At 38.8% G+C, this 17,169-nt stretch overlaps 1 protein-coding gene across 4 annotated transcripts in view; it reads right to left on the bottom strand.

Annotated features, from left to right (window-relative positions):
• Nucleotides 1–11,827, bottom strand: part of HSPA4L (heat shock protein family A (Hsp70) member 4 like) — a 61,665-nt gene extending 49,838 nt beyond the window's left edge. Inside the window, exons 1-2 of one of the 4 annotated variants that reach the window (XM_023636578.2) lie at nucleotides 10,262–11,827; nucleotides 8,931–9,128 (exon numbers count right to left, since the gene is read on the bottom strand). In XM_023636578.2, the coding sequence (XP_023492346.1) occupies nucleotides 8,931–9,128; nucleotides 10,262–10,623 (560 nt within the window). In that variant the 5' untranslated portion in view covers nucleotides 10,624–11,827. Of the gene's footprint in view, nucleotides 1–8,930; nucleotides 9,129–9,605; nucleotides 9,805–9,944; nucleotides 10,121–10,261 lie in introns of those variants that run through there. The other 3 variants (XM_023636580.2, XM_023636581.2, XM_023636579.2) reach the window with 3 other exon arrangements.
• Nucleotides 11,828–17,169: the final 5,342 nt, after the last annotated feature.

Genomic DNA, 17,169 nt, shown 5'->3' on the forward strand with positions numbered 1-17,169 from the left:
ATGAATGGAAAGATGGCTCCTAAGGGTAAAGCTTATTTGGAGACTAGGAAGAACACAAGTTAGCTAGTTTCACAAGACATTTTGATAGACAGTATTGGGGCCAGATTATACATGGTTTCAAATGACAAATTATAAATTCAAAATTTATTTCAGCAGGTAATGGGAATTCATTAAAGGCTGTGGAATAATGGAGAGAAGACTCCATGCTTATATATAACACAAACTGAAGGGGAAAGATCCCAGAAAAGTGCTTTTCAAGGGCTGAACAAGACACTGTTATATTGGGGAACACTGGATTTTCAGGGAAGGCAAGCTGTTAAGTTCATTTAGTCACTTTAACAGATGTTTGTTGACTACTATATGTCTGGCACTCTGTTGGTTACTAGATACATAATAGTGAGGGGGGAAAAAACAAAGATATGATTTTGGCTCTCTTGAAACTTACAGTACCGTAGACTCACACAAATGAAAGTAGAGTAGGTGCTACAAAAGAGGGTGCAAACAGTGCTACGAGGGTAGATAATAGCAGGAATTGACCGAGAGGAGGAGGATCAGGATAGGCTTACCTGAGGAAGTGTTGAGGTTTGAAGGAAGAGTAAATGATGATGGGATGGAATTAGGGGAGAGTTTGATGAAGATCATTTTAACTACAGTGTGAAATAATGGGAGGAGAGGTAGAAGTTATCAGTAATCTATCAGGATGGTGGCATCCAAGACAGAAGGGGGAAGAATTAAGAGATATGTAGGAAGTAAAGTTCAAAGGACTTGTTGATGGACTACATCTTCACTGTTCAATACAGTAACCACCAGACACGTGGCTATTAAGCACGTGAAATATGGCTAGTCTGAATTGAGATGTACTTATTTTTTTTCCTGCTTTTTCTCTCCAAATCTCTCCAGTACATAGTTGTATATTTTAGTTGTGGGTCTGAGATGTACTTATTATAACTGTGAAATATACTCTGGACTTTGAAGATTTAATATTTAAAAGGGAATATAAAATATCTCATCAATTTTAAAATGCTGATTCTATGTTGAAATAAGATTTTAGATATACTGAGTTAAACATTAAAATTAATTTCACCTATTATCTTTTTAATGTAACTACTAGAACATTTTAAAATTATGTGTGTGGCTCACATTATATTTATATTGAACAGTACTGGAACAGATAATAGGAAGAGGCAAGTGTCAATAATAATGTCTGGGTTTCCAGTTTGCATAAGAGGGTAGATAGTGGTACCATTCAATGAGTCAGAAAACATTCGTAAGATGGACAGGTTTGGGGAGGGACAATCACAAGTTCTATTTTTGACATGTTGAGATTGAGGTATCTTTGAGACGTACGAGTAGATATATATTTAGAGCTAAACTGTTAAAAGCGGTGCAGAGATGTAGGAGATAATGGAAGTTACTCTTCTCTAACTGTGATCCGGTGAAAAGAGGAAAATTAGGATATAGCAGGAATCAGTGGTTCAGGTGACATCTTCACATCTTGCAAATAACTCCTTGATTCAACATAGTCTCTGCCAGAATAGATATTTGCATACCTAATATGGCAATCTATATGGATGGTTGGCATTCCACCCTAAAACTCAGAGAAAATATGGATTTGCCATCTCTTAGCCTACTCTATAATCTCTCTTTCTCTCAACTCTATTATTTGGACACACTTCTGAATACTTTTAATTTTTCAATACTACACTACCATCACTTGAGTGCACAGAAAATCTTATTCTTAGGTTGATGCTCATGAGTTTAACTTCTGTTAGAACATTAAATCCAAATAAGACTGATTCAACTATCATTTATCAACTGTTAAATTCTTTGAAATACGCTTCACACATATATCACTTCCTAGAGAAAGCTAAACAGTTACCATTATCAGATAGTCTCTGAAGTTAAGAGTAGACAATTTTTAAAGTTAAAAAAATTTAATGTTACAGTTTGGAAATACCCAGTTTCAATACACAGAAAACCTTTCTCAGATAGCTAGAAGTCTTCAAACTCCTTCCTTTTCCAAAAGATTCTAGAACACAACCATTAAATAAATATCTGCCAAGGATTTTCAGAAAGTCAAAATAAATACCTCTTCTCTTTCAAAACTTTTACCCAACTTAAATACCAAGAGAAACAAACATTACACCACATACTAGGCTGATATAAAAGTTTTTATAAGAGATGATATTCAATAGTTTATCCAAATGTATATCACATAATCCATTTATATTATACTTTTTACAGATTATTTTAAGCACTGTTTAGAAATTCCATTTTATACCTAAAAACAAACAAACAGAGGGTTTACAATGCAGCTTAAATCTATAACATCCAATCCGATGTTACCACCATAGTGGTCGCCCAAGATTCTCAAAGAATGTCACAAAATTCTAAACAAACAAGCAAAACTTTTAAATGCCCTATGTCGTTTTTCACAGTAGATGGCATAAAAAATCAAATGACAGGGGTTACTTTAAGAAAGTTGTATTTGTATTTTCTCTTAAAATTTAAGATAAATTTTCTGTCTCTCTTATAATGCCTATTTTTATAAGGACAAGCATAATTATGTTGGAGAAAATACATATTGCCAGCAGACTAAGAGACTTCTCACTTAAGAGGTCACCAGTCTCCAAATTTGTTTGCTTTTTTTGTCAACCTCCACACTAGGGATTCAAAATCTCTTGATTTTACCACTTAGCACTTTAAAAACAGCCCTATTTAAAAAATTTTGGCTTTCCCTTGCCAGTTTCCACAGGATCACAATTACTATTTATAGCCTCTTCTGCAATCTTTGAGTAGATGCTAAGAAACACAATAGCAAAATTAATGATGATATGAGAGGGCAATCAATTGATTTAAATCAAGGGGTCAGCTTCTTACATTGCCAGTTTGGCTTTGAATCAAACTGTCAACTGCTGAGCAACTAGTTTCAACTATGGTTGCCAAGATGTCCACAGAGCAGGATTTCTCAACCTTAGCACTACTGACATTTTGGGTCAGGCAATTCTTCATTGGGGGAATGGGACTATCCTGTGCACTGCAGGATTTTAAAGAGTATCCCAGGCCTCTACTAACTAGACAGCAGTAGCACTACCCCTTTCCCACTCCCAGTGTGACAACCAAAAATTTCTTCAGATATTCTCAGATGTGCCCTGGGGGGCAAAATTTCCTCCAGTTGAGAACCACTGTCCTATACCATCCTTTTCCAAACAGTGTTCTGTGGAATATAATTCCTTAGAGGTTCAAATAAGGTGGGGAAAATGTTCTTTTCTTGGAGTGTTCCAATACTTACAAACTAAGGGATCTGAGAAGTTCTGCAGTAAGGGAAACATCTGGTTATTATTTCCCACACTTACCTGTCTGGAAAAAAGTTGCCCTAGAAGAGGGTGAGGGAGACATGTTCTGGAAAGGACTCACTGTTGCCATTTGCTTTCTAGCTTGCTACTTAGAAACATAAAACGACTTCTAGGCAGAGACGATTTAGTAATAAGAAAGACTTTCCAGTCCTTCAATATGGACAACAGATACAAATTTTAACATATAAAAAACAAAAATTTCTTTAAGTTTCCAAATGCTTTTAGTGAGCATAATTCATAAATAAATTAGTTCATAACTTGAAACCATTAACAGAAATCACACAGATGTTTACATAGGTAGACACAATATTTAAAAAGCTGATTAAGTACATTAGATATATTACTTAAGTATCAATTATTAGATTTGATACATTATTTGAAAAACTGATTATCTTACTTAAAACACCAGTAATTCAAAGACAAATAGCAATGCACAATAATTTTAAAGTTCTTTTGATTATGACTGCCTAGACCAGGGGGTTTCAAATTCCCACTTGCCACCCATATTTATAAGTAAAGTTTTATCAGAACACAACTACGTTCATTAATTTGTATTGTGGTGACCACATACTAAAAAGACTACCAATGGCATGTTAAACATCTTAAACTCATAAAAGGTACTATGTCATTTGTACTTGCCATGCTTTGCCTTCTAGAAAATTTTCAGAATTTCTTACCCACAAATTCAAGGCAGTGACTGGAGATTCATTTTGTTGTAGATCATATTTATACTAAAAGATTTTATAGTCCTAGATTTGGCTAAAGTGCTAAAAAGTGAGCAATCTGCTCTTCCATTCATCTCAGTACAATCTGGTTTTTTTTAAAAGCGCAGGGGCTGGCCCCATGGGGTAGTGGTTAAGTTCAGCAGACTTGGCTTCAGTGGCCCAAGTTCATGGGTCTGAGTCCCAGGTGTGGACCTATACCACTCGTGCCATAGCCATGCTGTGGCAGTGGCCCACAAATAATGTGGAGGAAAACTGGCACACGTTAGCTCAGGGCTAATCTTCCTCAGCAAAAAACAAAAGCATACCTATTCATTGAATTTTTATCAACAGGAAAATAATACTTTGAAATGTCTGCCAATAGTAGTGTATCTATCAAAGGAATACAATACAGCCATTAAAAAGAATGAGGTCAATTATAGCTGTATGTTCAAGTTTGAGATGTCCATAATCCATTTTGAAAAAAGCAACTGCAAAATACATATAACGTAATTCTACTTTTGTTAAAAAAAATTTTTAAAATCCCAGTTATGTAGATATACTCACATACTTGCAGAAAAATAGAAACAATACTAAAGTTTAGGAGGTGGTTGGGAAGGGACAAAGGGGCAGACTTACTTTGTATACTTTTTCAGCATTTAAAATATTTTTTTAAATCAAAGTTAGCATAAGCCCACAGTAAAACATAAAAACAAAACCAACTCATATACTAGAAAGACTATCTAATAAAAAATGTTAAAGCCTCCTCCACTCTCCAAACTGACATCACCATAAAAAGTCCTCCTACCCAATGACAGCCACTGATAACCTCTGGAGTTTAGCAGTTTCTACGCATAAAAATTTTTAATACCCCAACATAAGTGATCTCTACTTCTGTGCATTGAAGAGGACATCTCACATATCTGAAATACAGTGTATAAACAATATTTTCCCATATTTTCAGATTATTCATACACTGGTAAAAAAAAAAAATAGGGAGAAAGTAATGAAGACAGAAAACCAGAGAACTGAATAATAAGAATTTTGATGATAAAGCAATATATCTAACAAAGATCTCCTCAAACGGTTTCATTAAAAAAATCCATTTTCCTTATTGTAAAATATGTTCATAAAAATTCCAAACATTACAGACTACATATTAAATGCACACCCTCCATAACTCTACTTCTAAGAAATATTCATTGTTAATATTGTCTTCCACATTGCTTTCCTCCATATGTCTACACTATCATATTTTTTGCTAGTATATATTTTTTATGAATTTTTAAATGAAATAAGATTTTTTACATGTTCTTAAAATAACATAAAAGCATATTAAAACATTTTAAAAGAATATAATATTTCTTAGAAACTAGCCAAAGTAGATGAGTTTATTGATACTAGAGCAAAGATGATTCTCTATACAATAACTGCCCAGCCAGGGATTTGTCTCTTTGATTTTTACATCCCCATTAACCTGGTACATATACACTATTGTTATCCCAACAGATTATGAAGCACATTGAGGTTTTGGGGCCAAAGAGGCCTGAAACTGAATCCATTTTATTGCTTACTAGTTCTTGGCCAGGATACTTAACTTTGCTTTAGGCTTTTTATGGAAAAAGACAGCTAGTATTACCAAACTCACAGAATTGGTATGATATGTCTATGACAGTGCAAGCACAATGCTGCACACGGCAATCACTATTATCAATACAGGCAGCATGTTTTGGTTGGCCACATGCTTTAATCTGATATTGAATGAGGATTCTTGGCTGCAGTTTTCTTTTCCCATGAGTGAAACTAATCACTTTGATATAATTAAGCCTGAGATGGAAATTTCAATCCCCACATCTATACTTAATTTACAAAGATATCTAAGGCCTTAAAAATGAGCACACTCAGTAATCCTACTTCTAGGAATTCATTTGAAGGAATTAAGGGTCAAAAATTTAGTTACAAAGATAGTTATTGCAGCACTGCTTATGAAAAGAAAATATAAACAACCTAAATGTTCAATAAGAGATGGATTACATTAAGGAAATGATTATACAAACACTAAACTAATGGCATAGCAATATTTTACATAGAGAAAGATTACCAAACAGAAAATGAAGTATAATCTACCCTTGAAACATACACAGAGAAAGCCATCTGGAAGTTTTATTTCTGGGCGGAGGGATTATAATTTTTATTTTCATCTTTTAATGTGCCTGTACGTCTACAATACAGCAGAACAGGTAAAATACTTTTTGTGTAATAATTTTTTAAAATAAGGCAATGTTCAGAAAAAACAGTTAATTTCTTTCCTTTTCAATTTTTGCATGTTAATTTCCTTCTCCCTCTCCAACTTCTGCATTAGAAGAGAGGCTAGTACAACCACTCCAACTTTACAGAAGGTGAATCTGGAGAATTAGTAGGTTAAATTACTTGCCTTTGGTCTCTTAATTGTAGGCCAAAAGTTAAGTAGCTATTTTTTTCACTAAACTGTTTCTCTTGATTTATATCATAAGCTCCTCCCATGTATATATAACTATGTTAAAGAATGAAACAAATGTGAAAAAGTATGGACGCTGAAACCAAGAAATCAAACATTTCCCTCCTCTATTCCACAGGATCCTTTTATAATGTATTTGCATCTTAGAAATAGCCGTGTCACATATTATTACCTTGATGTCAGCAACTGGAATATGGAAAAAAAAATTGTGAAAGCTAGTTTATATGTATTATTAAATACTGTAGTATATTAGAAAAGTTACAGGTTCTCTAACAGTTATAAAGCTTTTTGTAAGACAGGCATTCAATAAATAAATGTCCAGGGATCAGGAAGAGCTATGTTTTCATTCAATAATTTAAGTCCCACAAAGTAAACAGACAGCGTAAGAACACGGGACTACAGTGAAGTATTAGTTCAGTAATGATAAGAGAGACATTCCCGAGGTAAATGATAGTACGCAGCCATGGGAACAAGGGCAGAGTTTCTGATGCAAGCTAAGTAAGAATATGATCCCTCCACCTTAGGAAATTTCTAGTTTGGATTAGGCTCATTAAATCTAGATATTAGTAGTGCTTCTCTTACCCACAAGTCAGAAATACCATACTAAATCTCAGCCCCATAGAATTAGCCAATGTATCTTAAGAACAGTAACAAGGAGACTTCTAGAAGACTCAAACGAGCAGCCTAATTTTTAAAGAACTCTGTAAGTCTCGCCAGGCTCTTTAAAGAATCATGGACTCGCTACTAAGATTTCTGAGCCTGGAAATACACTATCTGTCCTACAGTTCTGATTTCTGATCGTTTAGGATAAGGCTTTAAGGGGAATGTCCATCCTACTTCTCACTTTTTCTCCATAGGCTAAGTCCCTGAAGCGAAAGACTGCCCCCATTAACCCTACTCTGCTGAAAGAAGAGAGTGGAATTTCCTGATCCTTTTCTGGCAGAAGCCCGTATCTGTTGTGGCCTAAAACAAAATCTTGTAGAGATAAAGTCATAAATAGTTAACAATTACTGCTTCAGCCTCTCATTGTGCATAAAAGCCAGAAAAAGATGTAAAAAGGAGAAGCAAGAGTTCTAAGAGTACAATGAAGATTAACTGATCTATGCTCAGATTTGAGAATATAAACATACAAAATTCCAATAGAAGAAATATAATGCATACATCTAGAAAAAGGTGGTATAAAACCTTCTAGAATATTCTTTGAAAGAAACCAAAGCAGAGACTGCTCCAAGTAAGCTACTCTTCAACATTTCCTTGACATATATTAAAACTATTCAAAGAACTGTAGTAATTTAATCATTTAAAGGCTTAGTCTAACGCTGATCTTGGTTAAGATTAGTCTTATATTTAAAGTATTATGTTTTGGACCACTCCGAAGGGTGAAATTAATATGGTTAGTTACCTTTCCACAGAAATTAAGACATAAACTTTTGATTTCCTCATAAAATTACCAGTAACGGGAGCCTATAACAAGAAGCTAGCCTTTCATATCCCTAATATTCTTTGCCAACAAAGTTCTCAGACCAGAGAAACAATGGAACATGTGGAAACATGTTTCCATGACATAATGCCACTCCTTTTAAGTCTCTCATCAAGTCTTCATAATAGAATCACTCCACAATCATGTTTATACAAGACAGCCGCCTCGGACTCCGCAACAGCTCATTTTGTATAAATACGCTTTTGGCAGGTTCTAACTCCACGACTTTCCATTAATGGACGTACATTACCAATACAAGAGGCCAACGACGCCCTCCCTGATTCTCGAATTCTCAAGGACACTGGGGTAAAACCCTGCACATCTCAACCCCTTCTCCAAGAAAAAAAAAAAAGTGCTTTCCAGGCCCCATGAACCTGCAACTCATCTTCCAGTGTGTGCAGTCTAAGGTTTCATTTCTTACTTTTCCGAGAGAATGCTGTCACGCAAGGATGGAGAAAAGAGGAAGGGAAGAATGAATGAAGAGTTCTTTACTCAGCTGGCCGGGGAGACCCACCGGCCCGCGGTGGAAAACCCCACGCCAGCCCCACTAGAGGTGAGCAGAGACCTTTCCCCAATGTTCAGTAAGTCGAGGCGGTTCCACACCAACCCCTTCCCGAAAACTAAAGCGGGGCCACTGGGGTCGGGCGGCAGGGACACACGTGTGTGCGTACAGAAAGGAGAGATGCGCTAAGTATAAGACGTAAGTCCCTGTCCTTGAAGGAAAAGCAGCTTTGCAGAGCGACCAAGTCCGCCTCCCCCCGGGCCCGCCGCCCAGCGGTCTCCAGAGACTGCAGCTGACGGACTGCACCTGTCATCTCAGGGTTCGGCGCGCGTCCGAAGAAACTGCAGGCAGGACCACCGTAAGGGTCGGGGCGATGACCAGACAAGGCACTTACGGGGTACACCTGTCGCTGTACTCGTTGGCGATGGTCTCGATGCCGCCACTCCTCGCTACAGCGATGTAGCAGTTGAGAAAGCCGAGGTCAATGCCAACCACAGACATCCCGCCGCCTGAAGGTCGGGGTGCTGGCGCTGAAGCCTCCTGTGTGGGGACCGCGTCCTCTGCTGGGCTGCTGCTCCTGGGACTGCGACTCCTACGGGAAGCAAAGGTGAGATGACCCGAAGCGGCCGCACATCAAATCTAGGGCAGCGCGCCGGGGAACCGCGGAGCAGGGAGAGGCCGCCCGCGCCGCAGCCTCCGCCGCCTCGGTCTCTCTCCACTGCGGTTCGGCCGCCTCCAACCGGCAGTTACGGGGGTCTGCGCCTGCGCGCTCGGCCGCCGGGGACGCGCGCGAGCCTCCTCTGCGCGCTGGAGGATGCTCCGGGCCTCGACTTCGGCCGCTTCCGTCAGCACTCGGGCAACGGCCGCCTGAGATGCTGCGGGTTCGAGAAAGATCTGGAAAATGGAGGCCCCTGAGCGAGCCGGGTATGGGAGGGAGGAGAAGGCGGAGCGCGGAGGATCAGGGAGGAGAGAGGGGGGAGCGGAGCTGGCTTGCTCGCCATCGCGCGGCAGCCGGGCGCACTGCGCTGGGCGAGGTGAGAGGCAGCCGCGGGCCCGGCGCTTGGCTAACCTATTTGGAAGCGTCCCTTGGGGTGGTTTTTGGCACCCAGGGGCAGGCCTGTCGCTCCGAGGGCCCGCCCGCCTGCCCGCAGCCCGCGCACCCACCCGTCGGCCTCGCCGCCCCGAGGGGCCCATGTGCCGCCGGCCGGCGCGCTCGCCGTCTGCCCGCGGGGTCCTGCCGCCCGCCCGCCGCCGCCGCGCCCGGCTCTGTGAGGTGGCGCCCATTGTGCGCGCGGCGGCGGCCTCGCCTCGCCCCACGCCAGGGGGCAACGCCGATCCCAGGGCAAGGAGTCCTTTGCGCTTCACAGGCAAAACCGACTCAACAAATTTGTGCGGTTTTTTTCCTTACCAGGGCTCGAAATATCAAAAACCAAACTTCGGTCAAGAAACGAGCTTTCCTTTCGTGTAGCTTCCTTCACACCATTCACACGTTCACACATGCAGTCTCCTCCGCTAACCCTGCCCTCGGAAAACCAGTTTTACGGGAAAGTGACCTTACGTATGTGCCTGAGTCACTGTGACAGCAGGCAAGCCTGGGCATCGCCTCCAGCCCCTGCCCTTTGGTCGGCGGAAAAGGAGCCCACTGTGGTCCAGCTGTGTGCCTGCTTCATTTGATCAGCGTGTGTCGTCGGTCTGAAATTTAACCAAGTTATGGTTTACACTTACCAAGTTTGGCTGGCTGGCTCCTTCTCCTTCAGTTCTTCGCGGGGCTCCAGTTTCTTCTCACCCAATTCCTCTTGTGCTTCCTTTTGCTTCTCGCTTAATTCATCGTATGTTTCCTGTTCCTTCTCGCCCCATTCTTCGTGTCTTTCCTCGTCCCTCTTGCCCAATTCTTCGTTTGTTGCCTGTTTCCTATCTGTTTCTGTCTTGAAAGAGACTTTCTTGCGAGGTTTTTTAGCCCTGTTATCCTTAGTTGCCCAGTTCTTAAAAGCATTTAGACTTTTTGCTACCATCAATGCTGCAACAGCAGTAGCAGCAAATATGGTGATAGCTCCTGCTGCTGTTGCTATGAGGAACATGAAATCCATTTTCGACGGCAATACTGAGGAAACTGGAATGTACAGTATTGTTTGACTCCACTCTTTCTACATGAAAGAATTGCACCTTTCTTCCATTTCACAAGCACCCGGGAAGAGTGGTGGCTCCCAGTCGTCGCTGTCCTCTCCGACCCGACCCGGCAGGACTCGGGGGAGGCGCGTCCCAGCAGGCGTCGCGCGAGCCGCGCGTCGATTGGGTACCGCCCGTCGCAAGAGAACCCTGGGCCGCCAGGCCCGCAGGGCGCTCGTGGCTTCTGCCTTTTCTCCTCAGGTGTCTCTTCAGCCGTCCTCCTTTTGGGCCCGCCACCATCTAGATTTATTCCAGAATATCCTGAAACTCTCCTAGGACCATTTATTTATCCATGCTTTCTGTCTGTAAAACTTGAAGGTGTGAGAATAATTTTTCGACTAAACACTTAAAACATCAAAGTAAAAAGAAACAGTTGAGGTTAGGAGCAAGGGATTGTTACCACATTCTTTACAATTACCGGGAGGAAATGAGAGTACCTAGTAGCTAGAAGCATGACAGGGTTTGGGGTCACATAGACTTGGGTTTTAGTCCCAGGCTTGCGTAACTTACTAATGGTAGGACTTTCGGCAAGTTACTTAACTCTCCAAGTCCCAGGTTCAAAATCTGTTAAAATGAAGACAAATATACCTACTAGGGTGTTTTTGTGATTAAATACTGTTAGCATAGCAATGGTGCCTGGCATCAAAAAGACCAATAACTGGTAGTTATGCCTAGCTGCTGGTAGAATATAGGAAGTATATTGGTTTATCTATATTGATCCATGTCCAGCAACCCTGCTGTACTCTCATAAATTCTAATATTTGTAGTTTCTTGAATTTTCTGTGTATAGAGCCACATGACCTGGGAAATAATTTTTTCATTTTTAATCCTTCTACTTCTTTTTTCCTAATTATGTTGCCTAAGCTCTTCAGGACTATGTTGAAAATAAGCAGTAGTGGTGAGCATCCCTGTCTTGTGCCTAACATTAAAGTACTTCCGGGGCTGGCCCCGTGGCCCAGTGGTTCAGTTCGAGCACTCCGCTGCAGGCAGCCAAGTGTTTCGTTGGTTCAAATCCTGGGCGCGAAACATGGCACTGCTCATCAGGCCACGCTGAGGCGGCGTCCCACATGCCACAACTGGAAGGACCCACAACGAAGAATATACAGCTATGTACCGGGGGGCTTTGGGGAGAAAAAGGAAAAAAATAAAATCTTAAAAAAAAAAAAAGTACTTCTGTGTTCATGATGTAAGAAAGTTAAAATTATCATATTTTCCCAATTTGCTAAGTTTTTCTAATAAGTGGATACTGAAGCTTAACAAATGTTATTCATCATCTATTGAAATGATCTTTTTTCTCCCTTAATCTGTTAATGTCGTGAATAATATTAATAGATTTTCTAATATCCTTGCATTCCTGGGATAAACCAGCTAGGCCATGATGGTTCTGATTGTTTTTAAATACATTGGATTTGGCTTGTGATTATTTTATTTAGAATGTTTGCATCTGTAGTTATAAGATTTAATTTTCCTTTCTTTATTCTTCTTGTTGATAACTAGATTATACTAGCTTCATAGAAGAAGTTGAGGTTTCCTCTTTTTTTTCTTTTCTCTGGCAAAGTTTTGGGATGACAAGCCTGAAAACCCATCTTGGCTGGGAGCTTATGAGTAGATTTATGACTACTGGTTAAGTTTCTTTACTGAGTATAGTCTATGTTTTTCTATTATTTCTTGAATCAATATTGATTTATAATTTTATTGAAAATTTACCATTTCATCTAGTTTTTCACATTGTTGGCATAAAGTTGATTATTCCATTTATGATTTAAAAAAATATCTTCTGTAGCTATATGTCCATTTTTTCATTCTTAACATTTTTTTCTTGGTTCTTATCACTAATGGTATGTTAAAAGACCTGGTTTTTCCTTTTCTTGCCTTCTTTATGATCATAGTCTTTGTTTTCTATTTCATCTGCTCTTTATTTCCTTCAATAGTTTCCTTTGTTTTGTTCTTTTTCTAATCTCCTGAGTTTAACATGTAGTTCATTTTCAGTCTTTCTTGTTTTCTAATACATATATTTGTAGCATAAATTTCCTTCTAGATACCATATTAGATACCATATTTTCAAACAATTAAGATAGAAGAGTAGGTGATGGAGATAAAAATATTACTGATAACATTGATATTAGAGAAATGTGTCTTCGGGGTTGTAATTATTGTACCCCAGGCAGATTTACCTACCTAGTTATAGTAATACACCTAATTCCACATTGGGGACTGCCCCTTTGAAAACTGAAGGAGGGAGAGACCAGAACGTGTGTAGGCTCCCAAGAGAAGTGAGAAAGAGGCTAAATTATTCCCAAATTCACCAAGTTAAGTCACTTCTCCTATCAAAAAGTCTTTTACAGACAGTGCTTCTGTAGGTTTACCAGCATGTTTACTTTGTTGCTTTTTGCACCCCACTCTTTCCTTCTGGGTTCAGTTTCCTCTCAGTAAGGTTCTCTGATGGTGAACTGTTGGTTTTTTGTTTTTGTCTGAAAAACTTTCTTTACCCTAACTTTCAAATAACAGTTTAGTTAAGATAGAATTCTTGATTGACAGTTATTTTCCCTTATCTTTTCGCATCCATTATTATCGATGAGTCTAAGTACTGTTCCTTTGTAAGTCATTAGTTCATCTTTCTTTCTTTGATATTTTGCAGTTTCATTATGATGTCTCTAAGTGTGGATTTTGGAAGTTCTGGAGAAGTCTCAGACATTATCCCTTTGATTATTGCCTCTCACTCTTCTTTTCAGTTTCTTCTGGATCTCCTATTAGAAGGCGTAGGGTATCTTTATTCTAACCTTTACGACTTTTAGCCTCTTTTCGTCATGTTTTTAATTTCAAGCACTCTACCATTTTTAGTTTTCTTTTTCAAACTCATCTGTTCTTCTTTCATACTGTACTATTTCCATTCTTTCTCTTCCTTTAAAAAATCTATTAATCATTTTAAACATTCCAATAGTCTCTTTTAGATTATTTTATCACATTCTTAGTTTTTGGGGTGCTAATTCTGATTGCTGTATCTACCAACTCTGCCACACAGTGCTTGTTTCCTCATATGGTTTATAATGTTTTGACCATGAATTTATCTTCAGTAAGGCTACTATTTCTGTGGAACTTTTGTGTACGCTGGGTCGTAGAAGAGTCCCAGAGAGAGGTTTTGTACTTCTGTCAGAGCCCTGAGGAAATTCCACTGGTCCTAGACCAGTTTTAATTTTTCAGTTTAGAATTCTTGTACCATACAGATACTGTTTATGTGTGTATGTGTATGTGTGTTCTACACTTGGCTGTGGTACAAGCCTGGGTGTCTTGATTTCTCACAGATGACTTTTTTTTTTTTTTTTTTTCCTACTCACTGCTTTGAGGTGGTTGGCAATCTTCCTTGTCTCCTATGGTTTGGTGCCTATTTTCTTAGTCTCTCTTCTTAACTAAAATACTCCTTCCAAGCTTTCAGCTTTATTGGACAATTTGTGTGGTTGGTAGGCATAGTGTGTTCAGTTTCAGTTCCTGTAGTTTACCAGGGCTCATGATCAAAACTCCTATCTATATGTGGGTGTCAAAACTACCCTTAGTGTCTATATGGGTTTCTGAACCCTGTGAGATGCTGCAGTGTTAGCTCCCAGCTATGCTACTGGCCTTGAGTATCTTCTTTGTTTCTGACATCCGTTATTTCCCTTTTTGTTAAAAAATACCCTTTTGGATATGCAGTAGTCTGCCCTTATCCACAGTTTCGCTTTCAGTGGTTTCAGTTACCCATGGTGAACCACGGTCCAAAAATAATGCTACATCACAATACTTACGTGATTCAGCTCACTTCATCTCATTATATAGGCACTGTATCATCTCACAACACAAAAGTAAGTATAATAAGATATTCTGATATAAAGAGATCACATTCACATAACTTTTATTACAGTATATTGTTATGACTGTTCTATTTTATTATTATTGTTAATCTCTTACTGTGTCTAATTTATAAATTAAACTTTATCATAGGTATGTATGTATAGGAAAAAACATACTGTCTATAGGGTTTGGTACTATCCATGGTTTCAGGCATCCAGTGGGAGTCTTGGAATGACAGTATCCTCTGTAGATGAGGAGGGACTACTGTATTTTACCCAGCATGTTCACGTTTGTCGGGGAAGGTATCTGTATGAGTTCAATCTGCCATATTGCTAGATATTTAGCTCATATACTTGCAATATCTAGACTCTCTACTTCAACTTATTGCTATAATTTGCTCTCTGGTCTCTCTACCCAGTCTTTCCCCCATTACACTGCCAAGCTATCTTCCTAAAGCATTGCTTTGACTTTGTTATTCACCTGACCAAAAATTTAGTGATAGTTCTCCACTGTCTAACCTCTTCACTCTGGCACTCAAAGCCTTTCACGGGCTGACCTTCAATTTACTTTTCCAACCCTCTTTCCTATCACTTTTCTACATCTACTGTTTCATCTCAGCCAGTCTGACCACTTACAGTTGCTCAAATATGACGAATTTCTCCAAGTTTTTGTGTCACTATCTTTTTATGGGATATAGCACCGATTTTACATGCTTAAAATCTTCAGTGCTGTTTAAGACAATGTAAGCTATCATGAAGCCTCCCAAGACTGCCTCAAGTTGACTTTCTTTCTTTTGCTAGCACTTTGTACCTGTCTTACATTTTTCACATCCTGTCCTCTACCACTTATTTATCCATTTTACTAAATTCTGATCTTTACTAGATTATGACTTTTACTAGATTATGAGGGTATGGAATATATGTGTTTTTGTAAGCTTCACCACTAGTCAAGACCATGAACTATGGGGTACGCAATAAATAGTTGCTGAAATAGGTAAAAACTTCACCCTATAATAAATGTACCAGTAGAAATTTGCATTGAAGTCTAAAAGCTTCTGTGTTTGAATGGCTAGAAGTGGGACACTTGTCTGGAGGGAGGGATCCTTTGAAGCTGGAAGTTCTTCTCAGAGAAAATAATTTTAGAATTATGCTTTAAAAATGAGTAACTTTGGAGGTAGATAATGAAAAGGAAGGAACTAATGGGCAGAAGGAAAAGAAGGTACAAAAGAAATGACAAAAAAATAAGGTCCAATGGCACAGCGGCATCAAAGAACATACTGTATTTCAGGAATGAGAAATTACTGGTATGCCTGCAATGCCTAGAAGGACAGAGATGATGTCCAGGTGAAGTCTAGAGCTAGATCATGAAGGATATTGTATGGCAGTCTAACAATAAGAAGTCTTTATTTTATCCTGTAGGTCAGTAGTTTATGTTTTTAAGAATGAGGACCCTTTTCTAATGTAAAAAAATTATGCCTCCCAAAGTAACTACTTTTTAGCACTTATTGAAACAATAATGTCCACATCCCACTATGAGTTCAAGAACACTTCAACATATACCTGTATTCTGCTAATCTCCAAAGCTTGTATATATATGAATAAAAATGCTATATATATATATAAAATATAATTTTTAAATTCAATTTTCAATTTTAGTGGGCATATGGACTCCTAGACTTGCAAAAACTGCCCTAATCCAGACGACCTAGATGTCAGGAAGTACTGCTATAACATATTTAAAATGAGGCACTGAAATAGATGGAAACTGACATGATCAGATTGGAGTTTAAAAAATACTTTGGTGGTGGGGTTAAGAATGGATTAGAGCAAGGTGAGATTGGATACATGGGGGATACTTAGGAGACTGTGGCAGACACCTACTTGTCCTTCAAAATTTTTTATTTTGTCTTGTACATATGGCTGCTTAACTACAGACTCTATTTCCTACCTTCTTTATAGGTAAGTATGGCCGTGTGACTAAAGTCTCACCAATGTGTATATGTGACATGTGCAACTTCCACCTCACCTGGTTAAAATCCCTTCCACCTACACTGATTTATCTTTCCCCCTTCCTGTAAGTAGGAACACAAGTTAGCCAGAGACCCAGCTTTGATTATGCAGATGACTACGATGCTCTAGGACAGGGATTCTTTAACTGGGGTCCCCAGATCCCCAAGTAATCCACAGACAGAACTAAGGGGTGGGTATCTTAAACTCCTCTTTAACTAAAACTTAACGTTTCTTTCAATTATAAATGTGGGCACAAGTCATGGTAGTAGTAAGAGGATGTGATTTTTCCCACCAATAGAAATCAGATATTTTCATACTACATTTTAATTGTTGGATATATCATTTCAAACAACATTTATGATCATCAATACTATGAAATTAGAGTAATTATTAGACCATTGGATCTTGTTATAAATGTGTTTAAAAGAAACACATAATTACTATATCACAAATTTGTATTTTTTAATATCTTAATAACCATCTTTCAAATATTGTTTCCTTTGTAATCCTGTGAATTTTATTTTATGCATTTAAAAACTATTACAAAGGGTTCATAGGTGTTACTAGAATGCCAAAGGTGTCCACGCACAAAATTTTTAAGAACCCCTGCTCTAAGAGATTAGAGCAAAAAGA

Source organism: Equus caballus, chromosome 2 (assembly GCF_041296265.1).
Source record: "Equus caballus isolate H_3958 breed thoroughbred chromosome 2, TB-T2T, whole genome shotgun sequence".
Classification (NCBI taxonomy): Eukaryota; Metazoa; Chordata; class Mammalia; order Perissodactyla; family Equidae; genus Equus; species Equus caballus.